The sequence below is a fragment of the Melopsittacus undulatus genome, chromosome 7 (assembly GCF_012275295.1).
Source record: "Melopsittacus undulatus isolate bMelUnd1 chromosome 7, bMelUnd1.mat.Z, whole genome shotgun sequence".
In the NCBI taxonomy this organism is placed as follows: Eukaryota; Metazoa; Chordata; class Aves; order Psittaciformes; family Psittaculidae; genus Melopsittacus; species Melopsittacus undulatus.
In genome coordinates, this window is record NC_047533.1 from 2,180,348 (window position 1) to 2,205,641 (window position 25,294).

A 25,294-nucleotide genomic window follows, 5' to 3' on the forward strand; every position below is an offset into this window, starting at 1 on the left:
AGATTTATCCAGAGTATTTGGGCCTGGGCTTTGAAGGAGCCCATTTATTCCTTGGTTTATGCTCCTTAAGGAACATAATTAGTTCCTTAGCATTTGGATCCATAGAAACGCTTAAGAGCAACTGATGCAGCAAAGTCCAGTGCTTCTTATTCCCATTTGTTGCAGAACATCTTCCATCATTTATTGCTTCTGATTTTGCTGAGAGCTGCAGCAGCTTTCTTGGGTTTTGGTCACTCGGTTTTGAACACCTGTGGATGTGTGAAACATGCCCAGAAATCCTTCTGGCTGCATCCTACCCAAAGTTCTGCTCCTTGACATTCTATAGGCTGTAGGACCTTTTTGTCTTAATCCAGGGCTGTGCGAGGAACATCAGTTCCTAGGTTCATGGAACTGTTTAGGTTGGAAAAGACCTTTTAAGCTCACTGAGTTCAACAGTTAACCTGCCAAGATCCAAGTCTTGTGCGCAGGGTGCCAAGTCCCACTCTGAACTGAAGCTTGGATGGGAGATCTCTGTTGCTAAGAGCAGAAAAGCAGGCAGGGAGGAAGTGCTACAGGCAGGAAAGCCCTCACCTCCCTTCCCAGTGCCATAGCTGTGCTCTGAGTGTGAACATCTCCCTTTTACCCAGGACATCAGTGTCCTCTGGGAGACCATGGAGCCATCTCTGCTCCAAGTGACACAGCTACAAGCTGCCGCTCTGCAAAGCTGGTGTCCTCTGAGCCACAGGTGAGAAAGGGGTTAAACCCTGATGCTCAGCCCTTCAAAGGCAAGGAACTACCTCAACATCACGAGGTCAGGCTGTGAATTGCCTTCTGCTGCCTCTTTCCTTCCAAGTCCTGTGGTCATTCCCTGCTCTTCTACACATTCATCTCCACCAGCCTTTAATCTCTCTGTGTAGGATGGGCACGAAGTGTCAGCTGCTTTCCAGGAGTACCCACTCACAGCTCCATTCCTGTGCCTCTCATAACTCACTGCTGGTGATGCTGAAATGACACTTTGCTGTTTCCTTCTCTGACTGATTGACATCCAACAGAGACAGACTTCTTGTGGGTGGTCAGGATGAAAACCCCGCTTCAGGTCTCCCATAGGACTGTGAAAAACACACATGGGGAATCATACTGAGACTGGAGAGGATGGAGGAGACCTCTGGATCTTACCTGCTCCATTATCATGTCCCACATCAGGACCAATGGTCTGTTTATGTTTTAAGGCAGATTTATCTTAAATGATTTTTAACAATTTCAATGAAACACATCATCATCATCATCATCATCATCATCATCATCTTCCTCTTCCCTGGGTTTATAACTTGCTTTAAAGACTCCTTAGGATATTAGTTGTCTCCAAGCATCACAGGCCAATGAGACCCTCAGTTGCCATTACATTGTCTTCTCAAGCCCTCCGTTATGGAAGGATGGCAAAGCTAAAAGTGGCTGTGGAAGGTGACAGCCAACTGCCATGGATCATATCAGAGCCATTGCATGAGAAACTCAAACCCCACAGCAGAGATCTAGTGGAATCCCTGCACAAACTGCAGTGAGTTTGTGTCAATAGGTGTCTGTGAGAGGGGTTTCCTCCTTATGTCCTTGGTTGAGGGACCTCAGATCATCTGTAGAGATGAGGGTGTAGGTCTCAAAGTGTCCTCAGCCTTTGTCCTGTGCTGTGATTTGGATACAGCATCCTTCAAGCACTGTCTTAGGCCAAGTCCTGCACACTGGGCTCTGGGGATGCTCTGAGATGGAGTAGGGCACAGAGTACTGAGCCTCTCATCCAGCAGGAAGGAGCCAGGGGGGTGGGATGGGCACTCATATCACACAGAATTAAAGCCAGTAATAATCCCCAAACCTGCATGACTTTTACCGGTCATTTCACCCCTTTTGCCACCATTTAATGTCAAATCCCCCTCCAGGCCCATTCATGAATCACACTTTACAAAAGGATGGCATCTGAGCAGCCCCATTGGAGGAAGGAAACCCGAGTACGTTCCTCCCCACCTGCAGACACGTGTGTGCATGGGACACTTCTTTTCCCTGGTGAAAAGTCAGTCATTTTCTGGGATGAAATTCCATCTCTGTTGAACTCTGTGACGTGAACCACGGATCTTCATTTTGAAGTCTCCTGAGTCACCACCAAAGTCAGAGCAGCTGCTTGGAAAGGCAAAGGATAGGGAAAGCCAAAAGAGAGGAAAGGAAACGATACCTTTAGGGATTGCTCCATATCTGGGGACTTCCATAAGCACAAAGAAGAGTCGCGTGGGACAAGTAATAAGAAAAAGAACCAAACCAAACCAGCCACTGAACTCTGTGTTTTTGGCTGCTCAGCACCGTTCCCAATGGTTTGGCATCCTGAAAGCCCATGGAATGTTGTGTGTGTGTACAAATACCACATCGTCATCTAAGCCAGAGCATGAGCAGGGAGGGAGACACCGTGGTGGGGAGCTGATTTCAGAGCAATAACCCCATGGGTACCAGGGTGATGCTGAGGGCTGTGTGTGTGTGTGATTACACATGCACATAGGGAGGGTGGTTGATGTCTGCCTGTACTACTGGGGTATAAATTGTACTTATCTCTTCTGTACATGTCAATATTCAAATATATCCATGAATAAAGCACACATGCATTTTCCTGAGCCCTTTGCTCCTGTCTGTGACACTGGGATGTCCGTGTCTGCATGTCCTGGTCTCATGCTGTAAGGGCAGCTGGAAGGAACAGGGGGATGTCCTTGGGGGGGTAGCAGAGCTATGGGATTCAAATGCCCTGTGCTTGGCTAGAAACCCAGCTCTGATGCAAAGCCTCCCAGCAAGAAGGGGCAGCAGGGGAGAAACCAACTGTTCTGAGATGGAGAGACATCAGTGCCACCTGGGAATGGGACATGGACCCTTGTGAGTCCTGGGGATGCTGGTGCTGTATGGAGACAGGCTGAGAAAGTTGGGGCTGTTCAGCCTGGAGAAGAGAAGCTGCGTGGAGACCTCAGAGCAGCTTCCAGTGTCTGAAGGGGGATACAGGGATGCTGGGGAGGGACTATTCATTAGGGACTGTAGTGACAGGACAAGGGGTAACGGGTTCAAACTGGAACAGGGGAAGTTTATATTGGAGATAAGGAAGAAATTCTTTACTGTGAGGGTGCTGAGGCACTGGAATGGGTTGCCCAGGGAGGTTGTGAATGCTCCATCCCTGGCAGTGTTCAAGGCCAGGTTGGATGAAGCCTTGGGTGCCATGGTTTAGTGTGAGGTGTCCCTGCCCATGGCAGGGGGGTTGGAACTGGATGATCTTAAGGTCCTTTCCAACCCTAACTATTCTACGGCTCTATGATACCACTGTATATCCTGGGTGGGTGGCAATAAGTGGTGTGGCTGGTGCTGCATCCTCCTGCAGGGCGCAGGAGGAGGGAGCTGGAGGAGGAGGGACGGGTGGTTGATGCCAGCTGGGAGGCTTCTGTTCGTGCCATGCACATCTGTGAGTTATTTTTGGCAACTTAGAAAAACCCCATAAAATCACAGGCAAATTGATTAGAGGCAAATTGAATGTTTTCCTGCCAATTTTGGTGGGGGGGGGGGGGGGAATCTAGAAAGCAAATGTATATGAAATTTATATTAAAAAGGCAAATGAAATTCAAGCTGTTTCCTAAACACAATGAGCTCAAGGTCGAACCTAGAAAAGTTGCACTTTTTCCTCCCCAAAATCATGTTTGTCTCTATACATGCACAAAGCAGCCTGAAGGTTATGGCCAGCACTGGGACTGTCATCAAAACCAGTTCCTTCCTCATAGTTCTTGGGCCGTTTTGGTGGATGGGATTTTGCTGACACAATGGAGAATTCCCTGGGAAAGTTGCAGCTGGTTGGACCTGGAATACTCTGTGGGAATGCTGCAGGTCTGATGGGTTTTCCCTGCTTCCTGGCAGGAGGCTGCTCAAGGTCAGCACTTGGAAAGCTGCTGTGGGATGGTCCGGGGCTGATGGAGAAGGGGTTGACAGCAGCTCATGGGTTGCAGGGGGTATATGGCCTTGCAGGAGACCTTGGGACTTTCATGGTCTTAGAACCTGTCCTGGCTGCTGCAGGCTTTGTGTGCTGGTTTAATGGATGCAGGGCAAAGCGTATGGATGGTTAGAGCATCCCTGCTCTGGGTAATAGCAACTGGCTTCGAGCAAGCCTGGGCATCAATCTAAAGATAAGGTGAAGAGATTTTGGACCAGAAGCATCATCAATAGCTAAAGGGGCTTTGCCTGAACCCCTCTTCTATCACATCTCTGGGTATGGTTTGTGAGGGTGCTGGCTGTGCCCAGCCCCACTCCCTCCTCCAACCAGACATTGTACAGATGAGGCCCTCAGTGCCATGGGTTAGTGGTGGCTTTGGCAGTCCTGGGGTAGTAGTTGGGTTTGATGATCCTAAAGGTCTTTTCCAATCTGGTTGATTCTATGATTACCAGGCAGGGACAAACACTGAAGCAAGAGCAGGTGAAGTGATTTACCCTAATTCCCAGAGAAAACACCCTACAACCTCTATAGCCCCAAGGATGGAGAAGAGCCCTGGGTATCTGTCTGCATACAGGACCTGATAGCGACCAACAACCCCATCACACCACGACACAGACTCAGCACAAGCCAAGCCCTGCAGCTGGTGTTCAACCGCTGTGAGGGGACGTTTACAGCAGAAACAACAGCTTCCCATCCGTTATCTCCATGCAAACAGTGCTCCTGTGCTGATAGGGCTGGATGCACCTCGCTTCGGCTGTTAAAACATTGTCATTCCATGCCAAGCACGGAAACTGTGGCTCTTTGCCAAAGGGAAGCGCTGCAGAATCAGCTCTGACATCAAAAATGTTCAAAGCAATTTGGGGCTTTTTGAATCTAAGGAGAAGTGGAAATGATTTCCGATGGGAACAGGGATCCCAGGGAACGTGGCAATGGAATTCCTGCCAGGCCTGCTGCCGGAGGCACAGTGAGGCTGCAGACTGGAAAGCTGAGCTGATAGAACACTGAGGGGGCTACTGGTGATGGATGGGGAAATGTGGACACCAGAGTTGTAGAGTCATGGAATAGTTGGGGTTGGAAGGGAACTTCAAAGCTCATCCAGTCCAATCCCCCTGCAACGAAGAGGAGCACCTTCAACTAAACCAGTTAGATCCACTCTCTCCTTTAAGACCCCATCCCATTGCAGTCTGCTGTCATGGTCCAAACCTCCCCACTAAACCTGTTTCCATATTAAATTCAGGGGATAGCCTGAGGACCAGGATGGATTAAATCCCCCCCTCTCATGGCATCATTGATCATCACTAATATAGGGTGAGAGCAGAACCAGCCCCAGTCCTGCAGGCTATAGGCTTACAGAGCTGTGAGCCCAGCTCCTTGCCAGCAGCAGGGAAATAAAGAGCAGCAAGTTGTTATCCTTCCTGTTAGAGCCAGAGGGGCCACAGGTGCTTTTGGCAGTGTAATTTGGGTTAAATTCCCTGCAGATGTGGCTTCTGGGAGGTGCACGAGGTCTGAGTGGGGACTTAGGAAGAAAGAAAAGGGGAAGGAAGGGTCTGATTGTGCATCTCGGGGTGGTTTGAATCATTGGATCTTTGAGCCATCAAGGGCAGGTTGGAGCAAGCTGCTGTAGTGGAGGGTGTCCCTGCCCATGGCAGAGGATGGAACTGGAGGAGCTTTAAGGTCCCCTCCAACACAAAGCATTCCATGATTCTATGATCTTGCTTTTGGCTGGGGGAAGATTTTATCATCCAAAAGTTATGCAAAACCCAACCCTGGGGTTCCTTGGGTAAAGGGGAACAGCACCAGCCTCTGGTCCAGGCTTTCTGTAGGGTGGTTGAGTTAAATTGGTGGCTTTGTAAAATGACTTAAAACTGCCTCCCTCTTCCCATAAATAATTGATATTTAAGTCTTGTGGGAAGAAAAGCTCCATGGTAAACACTTTACTGCTTACTCACCCAACAGCGATGGGATGACAGCAAAGAGCATCATCCTGGATGCACACAGAGCCTTGGAGTGCCTCCATACAACCTTCCATTCCTTCCCTTCAAACCTCATTCCTTTGCTGCAACACAAGAAGAAAGCATCAGAGCAGAGATGGAACATGGCCCCGAACCTCTGTGTTTGATCCTGCTGTTCAACATGAGTTTACACCGGCTGTAAAACCACTACCCCCTGCCCACTTCATTTCAAGTCTGGACACACCACGCTGTGCTTGCAGGCTGGCATGTTCCACTCCGCTCGGTAGCAACTGGGCTTCTGCATCCAAGTTTAATGCCATGGGATGAAGCAGCACAATGGTCCTCGGAGATGGCAGTGACTGAAAACTTCATGGCTCATAAAAGCCAGGTTCAACTCTGCTTCATCTCAGCGGTGCTCGATTCCAAAGCTGGAGAGAGACATAAAACTAAATGGAGAACAACGGATTGTGTCTCACCAGGGATGTGCTTTGGGATGCCAGGGAGTGCTGCAGGCAGGGTGGGCAGAGGAGAGGTCACCTCTGGCATCACTCTCCAGCTTTCCTGTGTGTCTCAAGCACCAGCTGGCACCAACATCCCATACGGTGGTAACATCATCAGCAAAGCTCTTTGGAGATACAGGATTCCGGGATTGCCCTCCTTTGGTTCAAAGGAAGGAGCAGTTTAGTGGGAAAATTAGTAATGAGCGAGCTGAGATTGTGTATTTCCATTGGGTTTATTTAAACACTGAATGCAGAAGCCCTGAGCGCTGGGGCAGTAACACAATCACTGAACCAGATAAACACAGATTCATAGAATCATGGGTTGGAAGGGACCTTAAATCCCATCCAGCTCCAACCCCTGCCACAGGCAGGGACCCCTTCCACTGGAGCAGCTGCTCCAAGCCCCTGTGTCCAACCTGGCCTTGAGCACTGCCAGGGATGGGGCAGCCACAGCTTCTCTGGGCACCCTGTGCCAGCGCCTCAGCACCCTCCCAGGGAACAGCTTCTGCCTAAGAGCTCAGCTCAGTCTCCCCTCTCTTTGGCAGGTTCAAGCCATTCCCCTTGGCCTGTCCCTACAGGCCCTTGTCCCAAGCCCCTCTCCAGCTTTCCTGCAGCCCCTTTAGGCACTGGAGCTGCTCTGGGCTCTCCCCTTGAGGAGCCTTCTCTTGTCCAGGCTGCCCCAGCCCAGCTCTCTCAGCCTGGCTCCAGAGCAGAGCTGCTCCAGCCCTCGCAGCAGCTCCATGGCCTCCTCTGGCCTCTCTCCAGCAGCTCCATGTCCCTCTTGTGCTCTATCCTGACAGCAAGGACTCACAACCCCAGCGCTGCGGTCGGAGCATCCTTCCCTTCGCTTTAAGAAAGCACAAGATAAAAGCAGAGGAAACAGAAATTTAACCAGGTCATCTACTTTTTATTTCAGAGGAAAGATTTGCGTTATTTACTTTGATTTATGTACACGGACTTCACATTTTTCTATTTAAAATGCACAGACCTCCCAAGAATTTCCTCCTTCCTGCTTTAAATCAGCTGTTATTTTACAATACAAAAAAATGATACCAAAACCTGCAGTCCTAAACGTGTGTCTGCCTAACACCCCCAATCCCCGGCCAGGAAATAGTTTACAATGCTTGCTTCGTATTTACATGTGAATGCAAGAAATGCTGAATTATACATATTAACAAACTAAGCTCAAGTCAGAACACAGATAAGAATCGTCAATAATTACACAACAAAGGGGGAATAATCCGGAATACAATTAACTCAAGGATCTTGGTGTAAAGAACAGTTATTGTGCACAAATCCGAGTCATAGAAAACTCTGTTTTTTATTCTTTTTTGTTGTTTTCTTAAAAAGAAAAGAAAAAAGAAATGGGCTGACATATGTTACACTCCCCTGTTCTTTATTTGTCTTCTTTCTTCTGGTGAGGTTTTGTGGAATCAATGATAAATGGAGAGGAAATGCCTGAAGAATTATAGTACCTGGAAGATGCACACAAATAGAGCGTGTGTAGTGTTAGAATGAAGGAATAAACTGAACAAAACGTGGTATACCATGCCATACCTCTGCACTGGTATCCTAGCAGGGGAAACTCATCTGATTTAAGCAGCCATCAACAGAAAAAGGGGGAATTACAGTTAAATTGCCAGCAAGATATCCAAAACTGAGGTTCTGTCCCTTTGCTCCTGCATCCCTGAGTGCTCGCGCATCTTCCAGCGGCCCCTTCCCATGTCAAACATGCACAATTCCCTCTCCCAACATGCAGCTTAGCTCAGGAGGCTCCGGAATTCCACCCTTGTCCCTATGGCATTCCCAAATGAAGAGAAAAAGCAGGAAAAGAAGAGCCATCTGCAGGTGATGCAGAGTTGGATGGATGAGGTTGAGTTGCTCCTGGCACGCAGGGTCTGTTCTTTGCTCACAAGCTCAGTGCTGGTAAATCCCTGTTTGCAGGGAAAGGGTTTTAGAGGTTCAGGGATGCAGCTGATGCTCCATCCCTAACTCGGGTAGCATGGAAAAGGGAATGCAGCTGCTGACATTGGGAGAAGTCAAGGATGGAGCATCAGCAGCATCTTTGCTGCACTGGGCTTTTGGTGGGTTACGGGAGAAGCCTGAGGTTTAAGTGAAGCTCTTTTCAGCTTATTTAGGGCCTAGCAAGCTGAGCTGCCTTTTGAAAACCATACCATAAACCCAGTTTAATGATGTTTATGAGCAATATTTACTATAGAAACCACCCCATAGGAAGTGTGTATCTGCCAACAGGGGCCGTCATGCTTTTCTGGTACCGTACCATCACATTTTGGTACATTATATGCTATAACTTTATGCTAATCACAGGCATCATCCCATCATGTAGAGCTTTATTTTGGCAATTCCAATACAGCACATTTTAAACCCAGGGAGGGTGGCAATAACTCAAAACTCGTGTCCCATAAATCTTCTTGCATCCAACATACTGACCCACACTGGGGCAGAGAAACTGTCACTGATGCTATAACAGGCCAGAGGGAATTCTGGGCTAAAGAAAAGGGAAAATGGTGAAGAATGATGAAATAGGTGTTATTTGGAGCTTTCCACAGAAAAAGGGCTGCAATATTTCTGAGGTTTTATGGTTTTCCTTCTAAAGGCTACTTTCAATGAATAGAACTGGAGGGTTGAGACCTTGAACGCTGAAGTTCAGGCAGTTATAAACACTTGAGGAGAGTGATTCCGAATGGAAATCACAGGCACAATCTTAATGGTAGAGGCTCAAACTGCTGACTTAATCCTCCAAGTAATGACTCCTTTAAGTACATTTATTACTTGTCTTCAAGTGTTGGGGTTTTTTCTCCCCTTTTCAAATGGAAGGGCTGTATTTTACTTCGCTTATACAGTTAAGTGAACTGCATTTGAATACATAAAAGTCAAGTTATGCCTCCCTGTTTTATACTGCAAGATAGCACGACTATAATTTGATGTTTCTTTAAAGCTCTGGGAAGTTACCTAATACTGATCAGATGAAGAAGTTATTAAGACAAACCTCATACATCATTTAAAATGCATCAAAAATACATTCAATAGGTTTTCTTCTGGTTTATGTACACTTTAAATCTTCCAATGCTCTGCACGCTACTGTAGACGTTATGTACAAGTGCAAGATTGGCGTGTTATTTGTCATCTATTTACAGGTTCTCCCATGAAATAAGGTTGTTCTTTCCCCCAGCACCACCTCCAAAAGAATTGAACCCACAAATCCTTCATTTCTGATATTGGCCTGGTGATAAAGCACTGGCAGTTCTCTTCCCCCCATCCATTCCCACCTTTGTCTCTATTTTACCTTTCAAGTTGGGATGAAACTGCAGCAGACACATATGCAAGAGTTGTCTTTCCCCCTCATCAGTATGGAGATGAGACGCAGAGCAGAGCTGCATCCTAAAGGAGCAGTTTCATTTTATTTATATAAATAAGTCTTGTTCCTCCATTTACGTCATTTGGTTCACCTAAACCTCAAAGTTTGATCATTTTTTGCTTCTCTTTCCAATATCTGACACTTGGTGGCTATGGTTATGGCCACATTCCAATATTAAGACCCAGCTCTCCAGGAGGGTGAAATCACCACCAAACCCACATTTAAGTCTTTTTGTAATGTAAGAATACATCACCCCTCTAGGCCCATTGATCTGAAAGCTGTTTCTATCCAGCAAAACCCAAGCAATGACTTTAAGCACTTGCTTAAGCGCTGTTTTAACTACGGAGACTTAAGCACAACAGCTTGGGGTGGCAGTTCTGCTCCCAAAGCAGCACTGGAGAAGCAAGAAGCCATCTCTGAACATGAGGATGTGCATCACGACATGGAAAGGGATAACAGGGAAGGGATTTTAGTCCGGTATTATTTCTCTAGTTCAGGTTATCACTATACACATAGGGAGTTAGAAAATACTTTCAGGAGATGAATCTGTCTGAGGTAATCTGTGCATCAGTTAAAACTTCAATTGCCTAAACCCCTTCATCCTAAAAGACAAAGCTCACCCCTTCCCCTTCCATAACTTTTTCCCCCAGAGGGCATTTAAACTTCTGGTTTAGAAAAGGATGCATTTTATTTATATATATATCTATACACAAACACATATATATATATAAAAATGCATTTTTTTCCACAATATCTTTTCTTTTCTGCAGTCCTCTTGTAGTTGTTAAATGACACATTAAATCAGAATTATAACCCACCACAGTCTTTAAACCAGCAGCCTTTTACCCCATCACTGCCGTCTGGACACGCACAACCATTCACATCTTTATTGCGATGCCACCGCGCTCCAAAGAGCTTCTTCAAAATACATGGTTAAATAACCCCCAAACAAAGCAAAAATGAGTGGCTGATATGTGATTGATCACCAAAACATGCACACAAAAAAAGATGCAGTTCCTTGGGTTTCGTTTTGGGAAAGGATGCTACCTGGCCAGAAGATTCGAGAGCACTTTCCTTTGCTCCTCTCCATGTGTTCTCTCTTCATTTCCTAAATACCCGATGTTCTCATCAGATACCATGACCTGAATGAAACCACATTTACTGTGATTAAGCAATAACTATAACCCCTCATTTGGCACCTTCGTATAACATCTTCCTACCAGCTTCAACATCACAACCTCGTGCGAGCTGGCTCCAGCACTGCGCCACATTCCAGAGTCAAGGAGACAACAGACAGCAGCCAGCACAGACTGAGGTGTTAAGTCCAACCCTGAGCCTCAAAACGCGTAACCCAACCAATCAGACTACTTAAGATGGTTTGATACATCCCCTCAAAGCTAAGCCTTCTCTTTGCTGTTTGTAAGTGCCTTCCTTTCACCAACAAGCCACCTCCTTCAGCATCCTAGAGCTCAGCCCCAATGGGGAATATCAGGAACTGACCACATCAGTAACTGACCTTGGAGAACTCGAACCTGTGGCCAAACGAAGCTGCTCTGCTTGCCTTTTACTTAAAGTGCTTTTTCACTTCATCTTCAAATGATCTGGCACCCAAAGACTTGCTTTTTACGCCCTATAAGGAGACAGAGCAAATCTTACTGCTGAGGAACGATGCCTGAGCCCTGGCACAGCTCAGCTCTCATCCAGAAGAATGGCAGGAAGGCAGAGGGAGGGAAAGAAAGGAAATGGGCAGAGAAAATGAGAAGAAATATAATGTATCTGGCCTGGAAAACAAACTGCTTCTATTAAAAGCACTGGTGAGACCAGTTTTCTTATGAGATACAGAAACTCTCCTTTCCCTCCAGATATTTCCATCTGGTTGACTAGTTTGTTGGTCAGGAAAATGCCATTTTCCCCTGACTGCACGTGATGTATTACAGAGAACACAGATTGCCTTGGGTGACTGTATCTATGCGTGTACACATATATTTAAAAGGAATATAACGATGGCAAAAAGAAAGTTGTGTCGCAGTCTCCTCACTCCCTAGATCTGTTCAAGTCTAGGCACTTGTGTGTGGTGTACTCCAAGCAGGTTAAGACTATGTAAACACTGAGTCCTTCCAAAGTGACATTCAGCTTCTCCAGGTATTGCACGTGGGCTGAGCAACACGTGACATCAACCTTTAAACCATCCCAGCTTCTGCATTCCTCATGTTCTGGACCACGATGACTACAAAACCGCTGCATCTGGAAGAGAGTTCCACTTAAATAATGAGGGAACAGACATGTAATAGTAAATGAAAACAAAGGATGAAGATGCTTTGAAGATTAATAGTAGTGTTTATGTGTTGAGAGCTGACACCTGTAAACACTGCATCTTTTTCTTGTTGTACAGTTTGATAAATACAGGAACTACAAAGCACTTTCCATGTATAAACCTGAGTGTCATTCAGATTGGACTACTGTTCTATTTACACTGACCATGAATGGTGGCGACTGGATGTTACTGGACCTGCAATAAAATCATTTTACTTTAAACTGGAAGAAAACAAAGGAGCAATCTGAAGCCACGTGTCAGTAAAACTTAAGTGGAGCAGTTGTCAAATAAAGCCAACTATCACGTAGATGAGAGAAAAAGTTGGGTTCAAGGAAGTTGTGTTTCATCTTCTAGTCTCTTGGAACACAACTTGGAAATCTTCCTCCTCCTCCTCCTCCTCCTAGGTATTACTTCTCCATTTTGTTTAAAACCCTATGCAGTTTCTGATGTCCATGCATCAAATACAGGTTCCTGGCTGTGCAGGGGGCTGCTGTTTCCGATTTCGTATTGCACCCGATTTCTCTTTGTAGGCAATTGGCATCTGTTGTGAAATGTCCACCAGTGCACTGGCCACTGCGAGACCTGAGGCAACAAATGAAACAGGCACTGAATGAAACAGTCACAGAGATAAATCCTTCCACCACAGCCCAAGAAAGCCCCAAAACCACAGAATTCATATCATTTTCTGAGTTTTTCTTAAAAATAGCAAACTAAAAAAGCATTTTGGCTTCTGAGATTAAACCTCTTAGGCCAGGTTGATGGAGACGGGAGCAAGCTGCTCTAGTGGAAGGTGTCCTGCCTGTGGCAGGAGTTTGGAACTGGATACGCTTTAAGGTCTGTTTCAACCCAAACTAATCTGTGATTCTATTCTGAAATAAGCTTTTAAATACTGCATGTTTTATCCAAAGCAACTGACAATAAGAAGTATGGGTATTAATGAAACCCATCATATGGAAGGGACGTCTCTTCCTCTTCCACCAGTGGATGTGCTGGAATAAATCCTGCAAGCACAAGTGCATGGAGGTTTCGCTGTGCTGCTGCACATCCATCATCTCTGCAACCTCTTCCCAGCAAATCCACTGACAAACACTGCTGGCAACTGGGATTTGGCTCAATACAGTTCACGAACCAAGCTTCCCACCTCAAACCCAGCTAATGCTCTGCTCCAGTGTGCTCCCTGGGCATTGGAGAAACCCCAGTGAAATCACAAACTGCCCAGGAGATGATAACTCAGTGTCCTGACCTCAGGTTTCAGCACAAAAAGGCTGAGGAAACCTTAAGCTAGAGGGATAAAGCTTCTTTATCCTGGGCTGCTAAGAGAAGAACACAGATGCTCTGAAAGGACTTGTTGTCTCTCTGCAGGTGATGGGGTCAAACTCAGAGAAGATTTAAGTTGGATATAAGGCAGAAGCTGTTCCCTGGGAGGGTGCTGAGGCGCTGGCACAGGGTGCCCAGAGAAGCTGTGGCTGCCCCATCCCTGGCAGTGCTCAAGGCCAGGTTGGACACAGGGGCTTGGAGCAGCTGCTCCAGTGGAAGGGGTCCCTGCCTGTGGCAGGGGTTGGAGCTGGAGGAGCTTTAAGCTCCCTTCCAACCCAAACCATGCTGTGACTCTATGAATACCAATCCAGCAGAGACAATGACATTCCTCACCTGACTGTCCTGGTGGTGGTATACCCCCAAGTCCTCGAGGCAACCTCACGAACACAGAGAGAACGGCTGCTTTGTTCCCAAAGCAGGGCTCCAGCGCGATTGGCTTTGGTACAGTCTGCAGCGAGGGAAGGAAGAGGAGAAAACAAATGTTATACAGTGTTTGACACCCTCCCTTCTTCCCCCTGTGCTGTCTCTCTCAGATCATACAAGCTTCAGGGCATGAACCATGTTTCTGTGCTTGGCAAATATCCAGCATGAAGCCTGCAAAGCTCAAAGCAGCAATAATAACAATCAGAACCCAGTCATGGCAAAACCCCACATTTACTTAACTATTAGAAAGTCAAGCACTGCACAGGGTTTGTATTTCTCCCTGAATTCAGCAACGAAAGAGCAGCTCATACAAAACAACAGGATGGAGGGTTGTTTTCCTCGGAACCCATCAGGACATAGATCACAAATATATTCACATCTGACCAATGTAATTTGGCCGTTCAACTCCTACTTTCAGACTTTAGCTTCATGTAACACCTTCACAGCACTGTAAGAACCAACACTGAATCATAGAATGGTTTGGGTTGGAAAGGACCTTAAGATCATCCAGTTCCAACCCCCCTGCCATGGGCAGGGACACCTCACACTAAACCATGGCACCCAAGGCTCTGTCCAACCTGGCCTTGAACACTGCCAGGGATGGAGCATTCACAACCTCCCTGGGCACCCTGTGCCAGCGCCTCAACACCCTCACAGTAAAGAACTTCCTCCTTATATCCAACCTAAACTTCCCCTGTTTCAGTTTCAACCTATTACCCCTTGTCCTATCACTACAGTCCCTAATGAACAGTCCCTCCCCAGCATCCCTGTAGCCCCCTTCAGACACTGGAAGCTGCTCTGAGGTCTCCACGCAGCTTCTCTTCTCCAGGCTGAACAGCCCCAACTTTCTCAGCCTGTCTCCATACAGGAGCTGCTCCAGCCCCTGAGCATCCTCATGGCCTCCTCTGGACTTGTTCCAACAGTTCCATGTCCTTTTTATGTTGAGGACACCAGAACTGCACACAATACTCTACACATGATAAAGAAAATTTACCCCTAAACACTTTATTTCACTGTTGTTTGCTGTTCCCTCAGCTTTGCCTTTCATTTATGATCTTCCCCAAGCAGTTGTATTAATTTTCCAGTGATCTTCCATACCACTCTGGACTATACTCTGAGGTAGTTGGTTGCTCTGGGAGCTGGAAGTGCTTTAGGAAGCCTACTGGATGGTACTGCCCTTGTTAAACTGAGATCAGTAGGGCTGAGGGTGGGTTTGGGATCCTGGCTCTATATATGGTTGCAATGACCTAAGATGGACCACTCTTAACATGCTTTTCCAAAGCCTGTTTATCTCGAATACAAATATTTCACACAAATATGGACACGAAATAAAGTCTTCAGATAAGATATGAATAGAATGGGGCTTGGAGCCCCTGCCATGGAAGAGGGTTGGAACTGGATGAGCATTAAGGTCCCGTCCAACCCAAACCAGTCTATGATTCTATAGGATATAATGAGCACCCTTTCTCCCACCCTGGAGGAGCAAGGGACTGGCTCCCTTGTTGACCCTCAGTGTCTTTGAACATCACCCTCCCTCTGTATTCTTACAAAGATATGTCATTAAAAGACAAAATGCAACAGCAAAGTCAAGCTAGAACATGTTCTACTTGAGCTGGGCCATGATCCCATACAGAATCACACACATCCTTGCTGCATAGCACGAGATTAATATGAGAATGCAAGACTATGCCTATGAATACAGGTACAGGCAAATGCCTTCTTTTGTTCTACATAAGCAAAAAAAGCTGCGAAGCCCAATTTTAGCTGATACACTCAATACTTTCTGATGCAGTAAATTCTACCCTGGTATTAATGAAATAATTATTGCTTTTTCCACTAGGCATAAAATTGTTCTTCTGTACTTAAATGTTCAACAGAAACTCAATACAAAGCAAAGCACAGAAAACAGGACTCAAACAATGCTATTCAATTACTGCTGCTCAATAAAAGAGAAAGAAAGAGATGACAGCAAGCAAAATGAAACTTAAAACTGTTTTCATATCTCATATCTGCTGTAATGATTGCAACAACAATTTGTATGCCTGTGCAAGGTGGATAAATACGTATTGCACAGGCTGTAATGATGTAAGCTGCTGTCTGCCTGCTTTATGACTGCAGTTTTCTTCCTTCTCCCCAACAAAGGGATTCAACTCCAAACAATGCTCTTCCCATAAGGCACCCAAGCATAGCCTGGTGCTGTATCCCAAGGAGACTCAATTAGCAGAGGGAACAGAGAGAGCACAGGCAAGGCAACTGCAGAAGTACAGCCAAGGGACTCCTGGAGCAGGAGTGCAAGTGTGCACAAAGCACAATGTTTGTTTCCTTTTGGAGAGAGCCAAGTACTTTATTTATGCCACTGTTGATAAAACATTATTCCTGCTGAATCCCTGAGTGCTGGAGTGTTACAGTGAGGACTTGTGCTCATCTTCAACACTGAGCAGAGTGAGCGGCAAGAACCAAGCAGAGGAAAAGTAGTGGGGGAAGAGGAGGATGAAGGAGCAACTGAACAAGCCAAGAAGTATTTGTGTTTTCTGAGATCCTTAAATGTATTCACTTTTAATTCTTATTGGATAAATGGCCATGGAGCTGCTGCAAGGGCTGGAGCAGCTCTGCTCTGGAGCCAGGCTGAGAGAGCTGGGCTGGGGCAGCCTGGACAAGGGAAGGCTCCTGAAGGGGAGACCCCAGAGCAGCTCCAGTGCCTAAAGGGGCTGCAGGAAAGCTGGAGAGGGGCTTGGGACAAGGGCCTGTAGGGACAGGCCAAGGGGAATGGCTTGAACCTGCCCAAGAGAGGGGAGACTGAGCTGAGCTCTTAGGCAGAAGCTGTTCCCTGGGAGGGTGCTGAGGCGCTGGCACAGGGTACCCAGAGAAGCTGTGGCTGCCCATCCCTGGCAGTGCTCAAGGCCAGGTTGGACACAGGGGCTTGGAGCAGCTGCTCCAGTGGAAGGGGTCCCTGCTCACTGCAGGAAGGTTGGCCTAGGTGACTGCTGAAGTCCTTTCCAACCCAAACCGTTCTATGACTCTGATTCTAATCAAAACACTTCTGCAACTCTGTTCCTTCCCCAACATACATTACTTAGGGCATCTGTACTCCAACACACTCTGTAATGGCCTGGGGATGCTCAGCAGCATGCTCATCATCCTCCAGCCACTATGCAGAAACAGGAGAATGGAAAACCCTTCTCACGGTCACTAAATCCAGCCCTTCACTTACGCAGGTGACTGCACATACAAGTGCAATGCTCTGCTTTAAAAGCAGTTCCACTTTCAGCCTGTGTCAGCACCTCTGTGGGACCTTTCCAGAGGCTCTTGGCTCTCACAGCTCTGACACCAGAAACTTTCTTCTAACCTATATCCTTTCCCACATAAATTTATTCATCCACCTAATTTCCTCTGTGCCTTCAGCCTGTCCCTGGGCTATACCCTATTGCACATCTTGGCCTTCACATGGCTCATCTGAATAAGCAACCCTGCATTTCTTTGAACACAAATACTCCCTTCTCCAGCTCTCCCAACCATCCCTCCACACCTCATTTGCTCCTCTGGACCATGGGTGACCTGAGAAGTGTTTCAAGCTCTGGCAAGGATGCTGTAACAGCATCAAACCCACCCTAACTATCCTGCACACCATAAAATGGTAAGGAATGGAAGTAGTTCATTATACAGCTCTCAGTCACACAGCTGAAAGGATTTTGAGGTAATTTAGCTCATCCATTAGCCCCAAGCAGGAACCTTTCTCCTCCTCTGCCCTTTCCAACTAACAAACCCTGAGCATTCAGCAGAAACTCTCAGTATAAGTCCCTATGGGCACGATCTTTCCCTTCCCATGTGATTTCTATTTCATTCCTCAAGGGCCAACATCTTCCTCCTCTCTGCTCTCCTGATCCCAGTCTAAACCGAAAGAAGCTTCTATGCAGGTGCCATTGGTGCTGAACCCCCCCCAGCCTGGCAGCCAAGTGCCATCCCCCAGCAAAACACAGAGACAGTGGTCATATCAATACTAAAATCCAGTGTTATTTCATGGCGATGAGTCTGACCCTTATGCTGCAGTGATTTTTTAATCCATCTGATATTCCATGGATAGTTGAGGGCAGAGGATGTACCTCTGAGCATCTTTCCTTCCTCTGTCAGAGAAGCTAAGCATTAGTAACACGTTGTTCAGATCTCTCTGCATGGGGTACTCTGTTTCTATTTCCCATGCATAACAAGGAAGTATTCTCCCTATAAACATGCATGCAAAATCAGGCAGTTACAAGCTGATCTGGGAGGAATTAAGCACAAGATCATCCTCCTGCAACTCCTCTTGACCTTGAATCCCAAAGGGGGAAAAGTGGTCCCTTGTCCATCAACACCAGCCGCCTTCCTGACACAAGCTGCAGTTGAGAGCAGCAAACCCCCAGCATAAAGAATCAAATCCTGCCAATTTGGTTTTGACAGCACCAGTTCAGGCACCTGCTTTCTGAACTGTGACTCATTCTGCATCTCATCTCCAAAGCGTGTGCTCACCAGGCCAAGAGACAAAGCGCAGCCTGATGAAATGACTCACACGTGGAGTGATGGGGATGATGAACTGGATGCAAGCAAGAGGTCAGCCCAGAGTGAAGGGCACACTGTGAGGTCTGTGGGACACAGAGCGACCCAATGGGGCAGCCTGGGGACTGTATTTTGTAGACAGGGAGGAAAACACGTGGGTAATTCAACCAGCAACTGAATGGTGACTACATTGAGCTATGTGGCATGCTGGGGGCCAGGTTGGACTGGGCTTGGAGCAGCTGCTCCAGTGGAAGGGGTCCCTGCCCATGGCAGGGGTTGAAACTGGATGAGCTTTAAGGTCCCTTCCAACACAAACCAGTATGGGACTGCAGATCTCACTCACTGCTGGCCTTGCTCTAAGCCTGCTTGTGTCTTTACCTGACCCATGTAGATGCTACCATGGCACAAAGCAGCTAAGGAGAAGCTGACTGACTACATCAAGCTGACATTTTCATGGGGAGGCTTAAGAAGAGCTTATGCCTCCTTTCCTTCCCCACCTCTGCAGTGAGCCTGCCTCTTGCGTGGTTTCTGAATGCTCTCATTGAAAGAGATCCAAGCTGATATTCAAGAAGGTTTGGGATTGGACTTGGGAACCAAGATCAGGTCATTATAAATGCTTGTGCTTCAGTCAGACAGGTGGCTTTTAATGGCCCACTTAAGGAAAAAGAGGAAATAAAGTAGGTTTCCAAACTTTGTAAGACCTTTCATGAGATGGTTAAAACCAGCCTCTGCCAGAGACTTCTATTTGGAGTGTTTTGATAAACCCATTGTTGAATTATAGAAGCAATTCCTTTTTATTGAAGGCTTAATGGCACAATAAAGTAGACATTATTCAAATCTATGCAAATAAGGTGCATCCCTCAGACACTTGGCACACAGTGACTGCTTTGAGCAGTGCCTGAACAGCAGAGTCCCACATTGGGATTGGGGCACAGAGACGAAAGCAGAGCCCAGCTGCTGGAGCAATGGACAAAGAGCACAGTTAATGGGATAAGAGGATCTTGGCTTCAGTGGATTGGGTCAATCTGTATGAGCCAAACTGCCATCCAAGAGCCCATCAGAAAGGAGCCATGCCCTTCATAAAACACAGAGCACTCCTGCATCTGGCCAACTGCACAGCAGCAGCAAGAAATGCGGAGCCAGATTATCTCCCTGCTGGCTGCTGCCAGGATGGAGGTCAGTGAGGGGGATGCTGCACTGCCCTGGTTGTATCTGTGCTATGAAAAGAGAACTACAGCTGGTCTACCCATGAGACACCTCCCCTAAAGGTTCTTTTTGTTCTCATAGAAGTATTGTGAGTGTGCTGGAGTGACAACTGAATGCAGCTCATCACAGAATCCCAGATTGGTTTGGGTTGGAAGGGAGCTTAAAGCTCCTCCAGCTCCAACCCTCCAACCCCTGCCACGGGCAGGGACCCCTTCCACTGGAGCAGCTGCTCCAAGCCCCTGTGTCCAACCTGGCCTTGAGCACTGCCAGGGATGGGGCAGCCACAGCTTCTCTGGGCACCCTGTGCCAGCGCCTCAGCACCCTCCCAGGGAACAGCTTCTGCCTCAGAGCTCAGCTCAGTCTCCCCTCTCTTGGGCAGGTTCAAGCCATTCCCCTTGGCCTGTCCCTACAGGCCCTTGTCCCAAGCCCCTCTCCAGCTTTCCTGCAGCCCCTTTAGGCACTGGAGCTGCTCTGGGCTCTCCCCTTCAGGAGCCTTCTCTTGTCCAGGCTGCCCCAGCCCAGCTCTCTCAGCCTGGCTCCAGAGCAGAGCTGCTCCAGCCCTTGCAGCAGCTCCATGGCCTCCTCTGGCCTCTCTCCAGCAGCTCCACGTCCCTCTTGTGCTGCTGCCCCAGAGCTGGAGCAGGGCTGCAGGGGGGGTCTCCCCAGAGCACAGCAGAGGGGCAGGATCCCCTCCCTGAGCTGCTGCTCACAAACAGCCTCAACCTTCCTCCTGCAGTGGACTTGGATGGCTCCTCCACACCACCCAAGCTATGATCAGTGGAAACAGTGGGAAAAAAACCAACAACTAAGAATCAGAATAGTGCAAATTTCAAACAAAGACCAAAAAAAACCCCAGCAAAGACCTCTCAGTTCTCACCTTATGCAGATCTGAACAGGCTTTACTGGGCAATATGCACCCTGAGGAAGGTGCACTGCAGCATATGGCTTTTAACGGGGAAGCACTACCACATGTTTGGTGTTAGGCAGCAGTTGGAAGGAGTGAATACCCTCTTTTGGATGAAAACATAAAGTTCCTGGTATTTTACTACATGGTGACGCAAGGTCAGTGTTCCCAGATGCAGGGAATTCTGTTTTCAGCTGTTTTCCACTTTACTGTCCAAAACCAGCACAAAAAAGCCAGGTCACCCAAGCAATTCAAAGCAGCAAGGAAACCCATTAGGTCATCTAAGTAGTCCAGCTCCTCCAGCAGGATTTCCTCCACAAACTGGGAATTTCCAGGACTTTGGGCTGTTTCTAGGTGACCCAGGTATAGAGTACACCACCAGTTCCCTTGCGAGACAATTTCACAGCCAAACGCTTTCCCCCATCAAGTTGAATTGCGCGATGCTCATCCTCCCCATCTCTCTTTATTTCATCTCATTGTTTCTATCTGCGCTGCTTACATTTGACAAATTCAAGAGGTTAATAACGTGCCCCATAAAAACTAATGGCCAGAACAATAAATATTCTGTGTCATTTCAAAAACACAGCATCAATTTTGGGCAGGTCCCGGAATGCGCTGCCGGAATATTGCTTTTCAGCATGTATTAAGGAAGAAATACTGTAGAGAATATTTCTGTCCTTAACAAGAAAACATTATTCTGTGGTTTGATCAAATAACCCGGACATGGTTTTCAATTTCCAGCAAGGAAATTAAAATAAAGGGAAAATCTTATGGTGGGAGAAGAGGAACATTACTGAAACAGTTCAACTTTATTATTTGACTCTACTTCTTTAGATGATGTTTTACTCGGTAGCAAAAAGGGTCAAACTGCATTTGCAAGTCTCCAAATGGTGCCATTAAAAGCGGAGCGAACGTTTGTAAAATCAGTTACAAGCAATTTTCTCTAAAGAAGAGAGTATTAAGCTTTAAAGAAATCATATTCTCAGTACGTCCTCCAGGATCGAGATGAATGAAACTTCAGCAATGATTTGCAGTAAATGAGTCTACATTAAAAATGTACATTTACCTCGTCCCTGATAGCTACGATGGAAGCGACACAAGGGCTGGGGAACGACTTGCTCACAACTCAGCCCGAAACCTGCGTATGAGGAACTGAATCAACCGAGTGAAAATCATATGCAACGATTTCTTCATCTTCAATGAATTCTCACAGGCTGAAACTGAAAACACGCACCCGAGCATCCCGAGTTTCCAATAACAGGGAGCATACACGCAAAGCGGCTTCCACGGGGCACCGAGTTTGCTCCCACCGCGTTTAACAACTGCTTTCTATTCTAAAGCACCCTTTGTCAAGCCAGCAAAATGGAAACACAAGCTCTGGGTGAAGGGAAGGATTTGTATTTCAAAAGCAGTCACCCTGAAATGACAAAGTCTCATGTCACAGCTTGGAGCATTGCTGCTCACATAAACCAACGCTCGCCCTCCTTTTGCAATTCCCTGCTGATGCCCTGGGGAGGGGATGGGATGGACAAGGCCATGGGTAGAAACATATATATATACATATATATGGCCAAGGGTGGGCTATTTATTTTGATTTTACATGGGTGAAGAGGCAGGATTTTTCTGGTTCTATTCAACCACTTGGCTGGGTTTTGCACATGAAAAAGTATAAGCTAAAACCGCGACAAAATAGGACAGTTGGATGAAGATGGCAAACACGAGACACACAGAACAACTACTTGGCATCAAGGAATGCAAACAGGTCTCTGGTAATGTTTTGGAGAAGCTGCTGGTGTTATTAGTACTTCAATCAGAACAGACGTTTGTATTAGAGGGGATAAAGAGCTTAGGAAAACCCTTTCCTGTGGGAAGCTTTGAGCTCCATCCTCTTCCTCCAGCAAATTCCTCCTTATTGGCTAAAAATCAGGGTCCTTCCTACTGAAACAGTTACAGTCCTCAAATCTACAGCCAGTTAAATCTCAATTATCAGCCAAATAGTCCCTAAATACAAGGTGGGTTTAACAGATACCTCCCTTCCAAATATTTGTATTCCGTACTATATTATGGAAGTAGCAAAAGTTTCCCCCCCCCAAGTCCTTAATTTTGCAACAGAAATCACAACAAGGTACCCAGCACCAGTTAACTGGAACTAATTCATTAGGTGAAGGTTTTATCAGGTGTTTTCTGTTGTTGGTTTCTCAGCAGGGATCACAGCCCGGCTATGTGCAGTTGTAGCGCAGCTAATCCATTCTGCACACTTCAGCTGCCCAGATAACACTCCCTTCTTACTATGTTACTCCCTTCTTATTCCATCCAGTATGGGGATCCTTCAAAAAGGGTCACACACTCTTCCATGGATTAAAAAGTTGGACAGCATAAGGAGAATTAACACCAAATGTAGAGTACAAGATGGAATGTCCATCCCTGGCAGTGTTCAAGACCAGGATGGACACAGGGGCTTGAAGCAACCTGCTCTAGCAGAAGGTGTCCCTGTCCATGTCAGGGGGCTGGAACTGGATGAGCTTTGAGGTCCCTTCTACCCCAAACCTGGGATTGTATGAGTCTTGTTGTGCTCCCTCATCACCCTGATACCACAGGAAGCCTCCTGCCTCCACTTGCACACACAAAGTCTAACAAGTGGAAAGGCTTTTTCTAAAGGGAAGGAGACAGCTACACACTGACATGCTTTGAACACCTTCATGTTAATGCAAGGTAAAGCTCCTAGAAGCAGCCAGTGCTAGAAACCCCAGAAATAATACATTAGAAATCAAACTGCATTCCAAAAGGCAAGCTACCAAACCCAAGCAGCCTGCCCCAGACAGGTCAGGTGAAATGAAAGCAACCTTCCTGGCCTCAGAGGCTGCATGTGAACCATCTCCAGCAACTGCCACATCACATTAAGCTTACTTAGTTTATGGTTTCTCTCCTCAAATTCATTCCCTTTCCTCCAACCATTACCCTTTTGAGGATAATGAATGATTCTCCCTTTCAGCTTATTTATACCATCCTTAAAAAACCCTAATTTGCTCTCTGCCCCCCTCTAATGCATCTTGATAGCCTGGCCATTTCTGCTTAAGACTACTTTTATATATATATATCACAGCTCAACCCTGTCAGCCTTCCAAACCTATCTACTTGCACGAGGACCCCATGTCTCTTAGCTCAGTGGCATGGTGACTATGTGCTCACCATGCTTCCCCTAAGCCAGCTCATTTTAAGTGAAGTGGGTTGGGAGGGGGTCACAGAAGCTGGCTCATCAGTGAATTGATGGACTAATAGGAGGTCACTAACATGTGAAGAAAGGGGGGAAATGAGTCATCAGAAGTGATAACCAAAACAGGCTAAAAGCTTTAAAAAACCAGTTCCTTGGCCCTTTGTTGTTCTTCACTGAACTTCTCCATTAAGTGAAATAACCCAATGCAGAGATACACGTAAACATGAAGTTGTGCTGTGGAAGCACTGGAGCTGGATGATGCTTCATTTCAAGTCACTCCTAACTGCAGTGGTACCCCAGAAGCTTCCCCAAACCCACTGCCCTGTGCGACATGCCTTTAACTACTCATCTGCTTTCTGCCCATGGCAGGGGGGCTGGAACTGGGTGGTTTATAAAGTCCCTTTCAATCCAGTCCAGTCTGAATCCTATTCCTCTGTTGGTCACAACTTCCTTGCAGCATAAAGGGAATTTAATAGGGGCTCAGATGCAAATACAAGTAGACTGAAAATATAAATCCATGGTATCCCTTGCCCACTCCTAACTCAGCCCACCACTTCATCTCCCTGCTTCTCGAACAGATGGGATCTTCTGGCACTCTTTAAACCACTCAACAGCACTTTCTTCCCTAACAAAGCAAACAATTACTGGAGTAAGATGCTATTTCCCATCATTTTTCCCTGCTATTTTTAAGGGATTGGCCAGCCTGGTGAGCTGATGAAGGATCTGCACTGAAGCTATTCTGCCCTCAGAAGCCTAACACAGCAGAATTAAACGCACATTGGCATGAAGGTACAGAACGTGCTAAATGAACTTCATGAGGAGTTTGCTCACTCAATCCTTCCCTCAAGAGCTGTGGACAGCCTGTCGATCGCAGATGCAAAGATAATCACTTCTCAGCATTGGCTTCACACGTTGGATCCCTTAAACACAGCACAGCAAAAGCTGCTCCATGTATTGCATACATTCACCAGCTCTGCTAGGTGAACATCCACCTCTGTGGATGTTGTTTGTCAAATCCTATAAAAGCTTTCAAGGTATTTTTCTTCTAACTTAAGGCTATTTTTTCTGTAATGCAACAATTTTCTTGTTAAGCCTGTAGGTGTTTTTGCCCAAGCTAAGCATTTGCTGTGCTATGTATGTGGTTCTCCCCAAGACTCTACAAGCATTAACTTTGTGCCAATACCAACTTCAAGCTATCTGGAAATCAATGTCAGAATTATAAACCCAGAATCATAGAATAGTTTGGGTTGGAAAGGACCTAAGATCATCCAGTTCCAACCTCCTGCCATGGGCAGGGACACCTCACACTAAACCATGGCACCCAAGGCTTCATCCAACCCGGCCTTGAACACTGCCAGGGATGGAGCATTCACAGCTTCCCTGGGCAACCCATTCCAGTGCCTCAGCACCCTCACAGTAAAGAATTTCTTCCTTATATCCAATCTAAACTTCCCCTGTTCCAGTTTGAAGCCATCACGCCTATCACTACAGTCCCTAATGAACAGTCCCTCTCCAGCATCCCTGTAGCCCCCTTCAGACACTGGAAGCTGCTCTGAGGTCTCCACTTAGCTTCTCTTCTCCA

The 25,294-nt window shown here is 46.7% G+C and overlaps 1 protein-coding gene across 1 annotated transcript in view; it reads right to left on the bottom strand.

Annotated features, from left to right (window-relative positions):
- Positions 1–7,311: 7,311 nt before the first annotated feature.
- Positions 7,312–25,294, bottom strand: part of ATRN (attractin) — a 173,494-nt gene continuing 155,511 nt past the window's right edge. Inside the window, exons 28-29 of the mRNA XM_034064576.1 lie at positions 13,769–13,883; positions 7,312–12,700 (exon numbers count right to left, since the gene is read on the bottom strand). Of these exons, the coding sequence (XP_033920467.1) occupies positions 12,576–12,700; positions 13,769–13,883 (240 nt within the window). The 3' untranslated portion in view covers positions 7,312–12,575. The remainder of the gene's footprint in view (positions 12,701–13,768; positions 13,884–25,294) is intronic.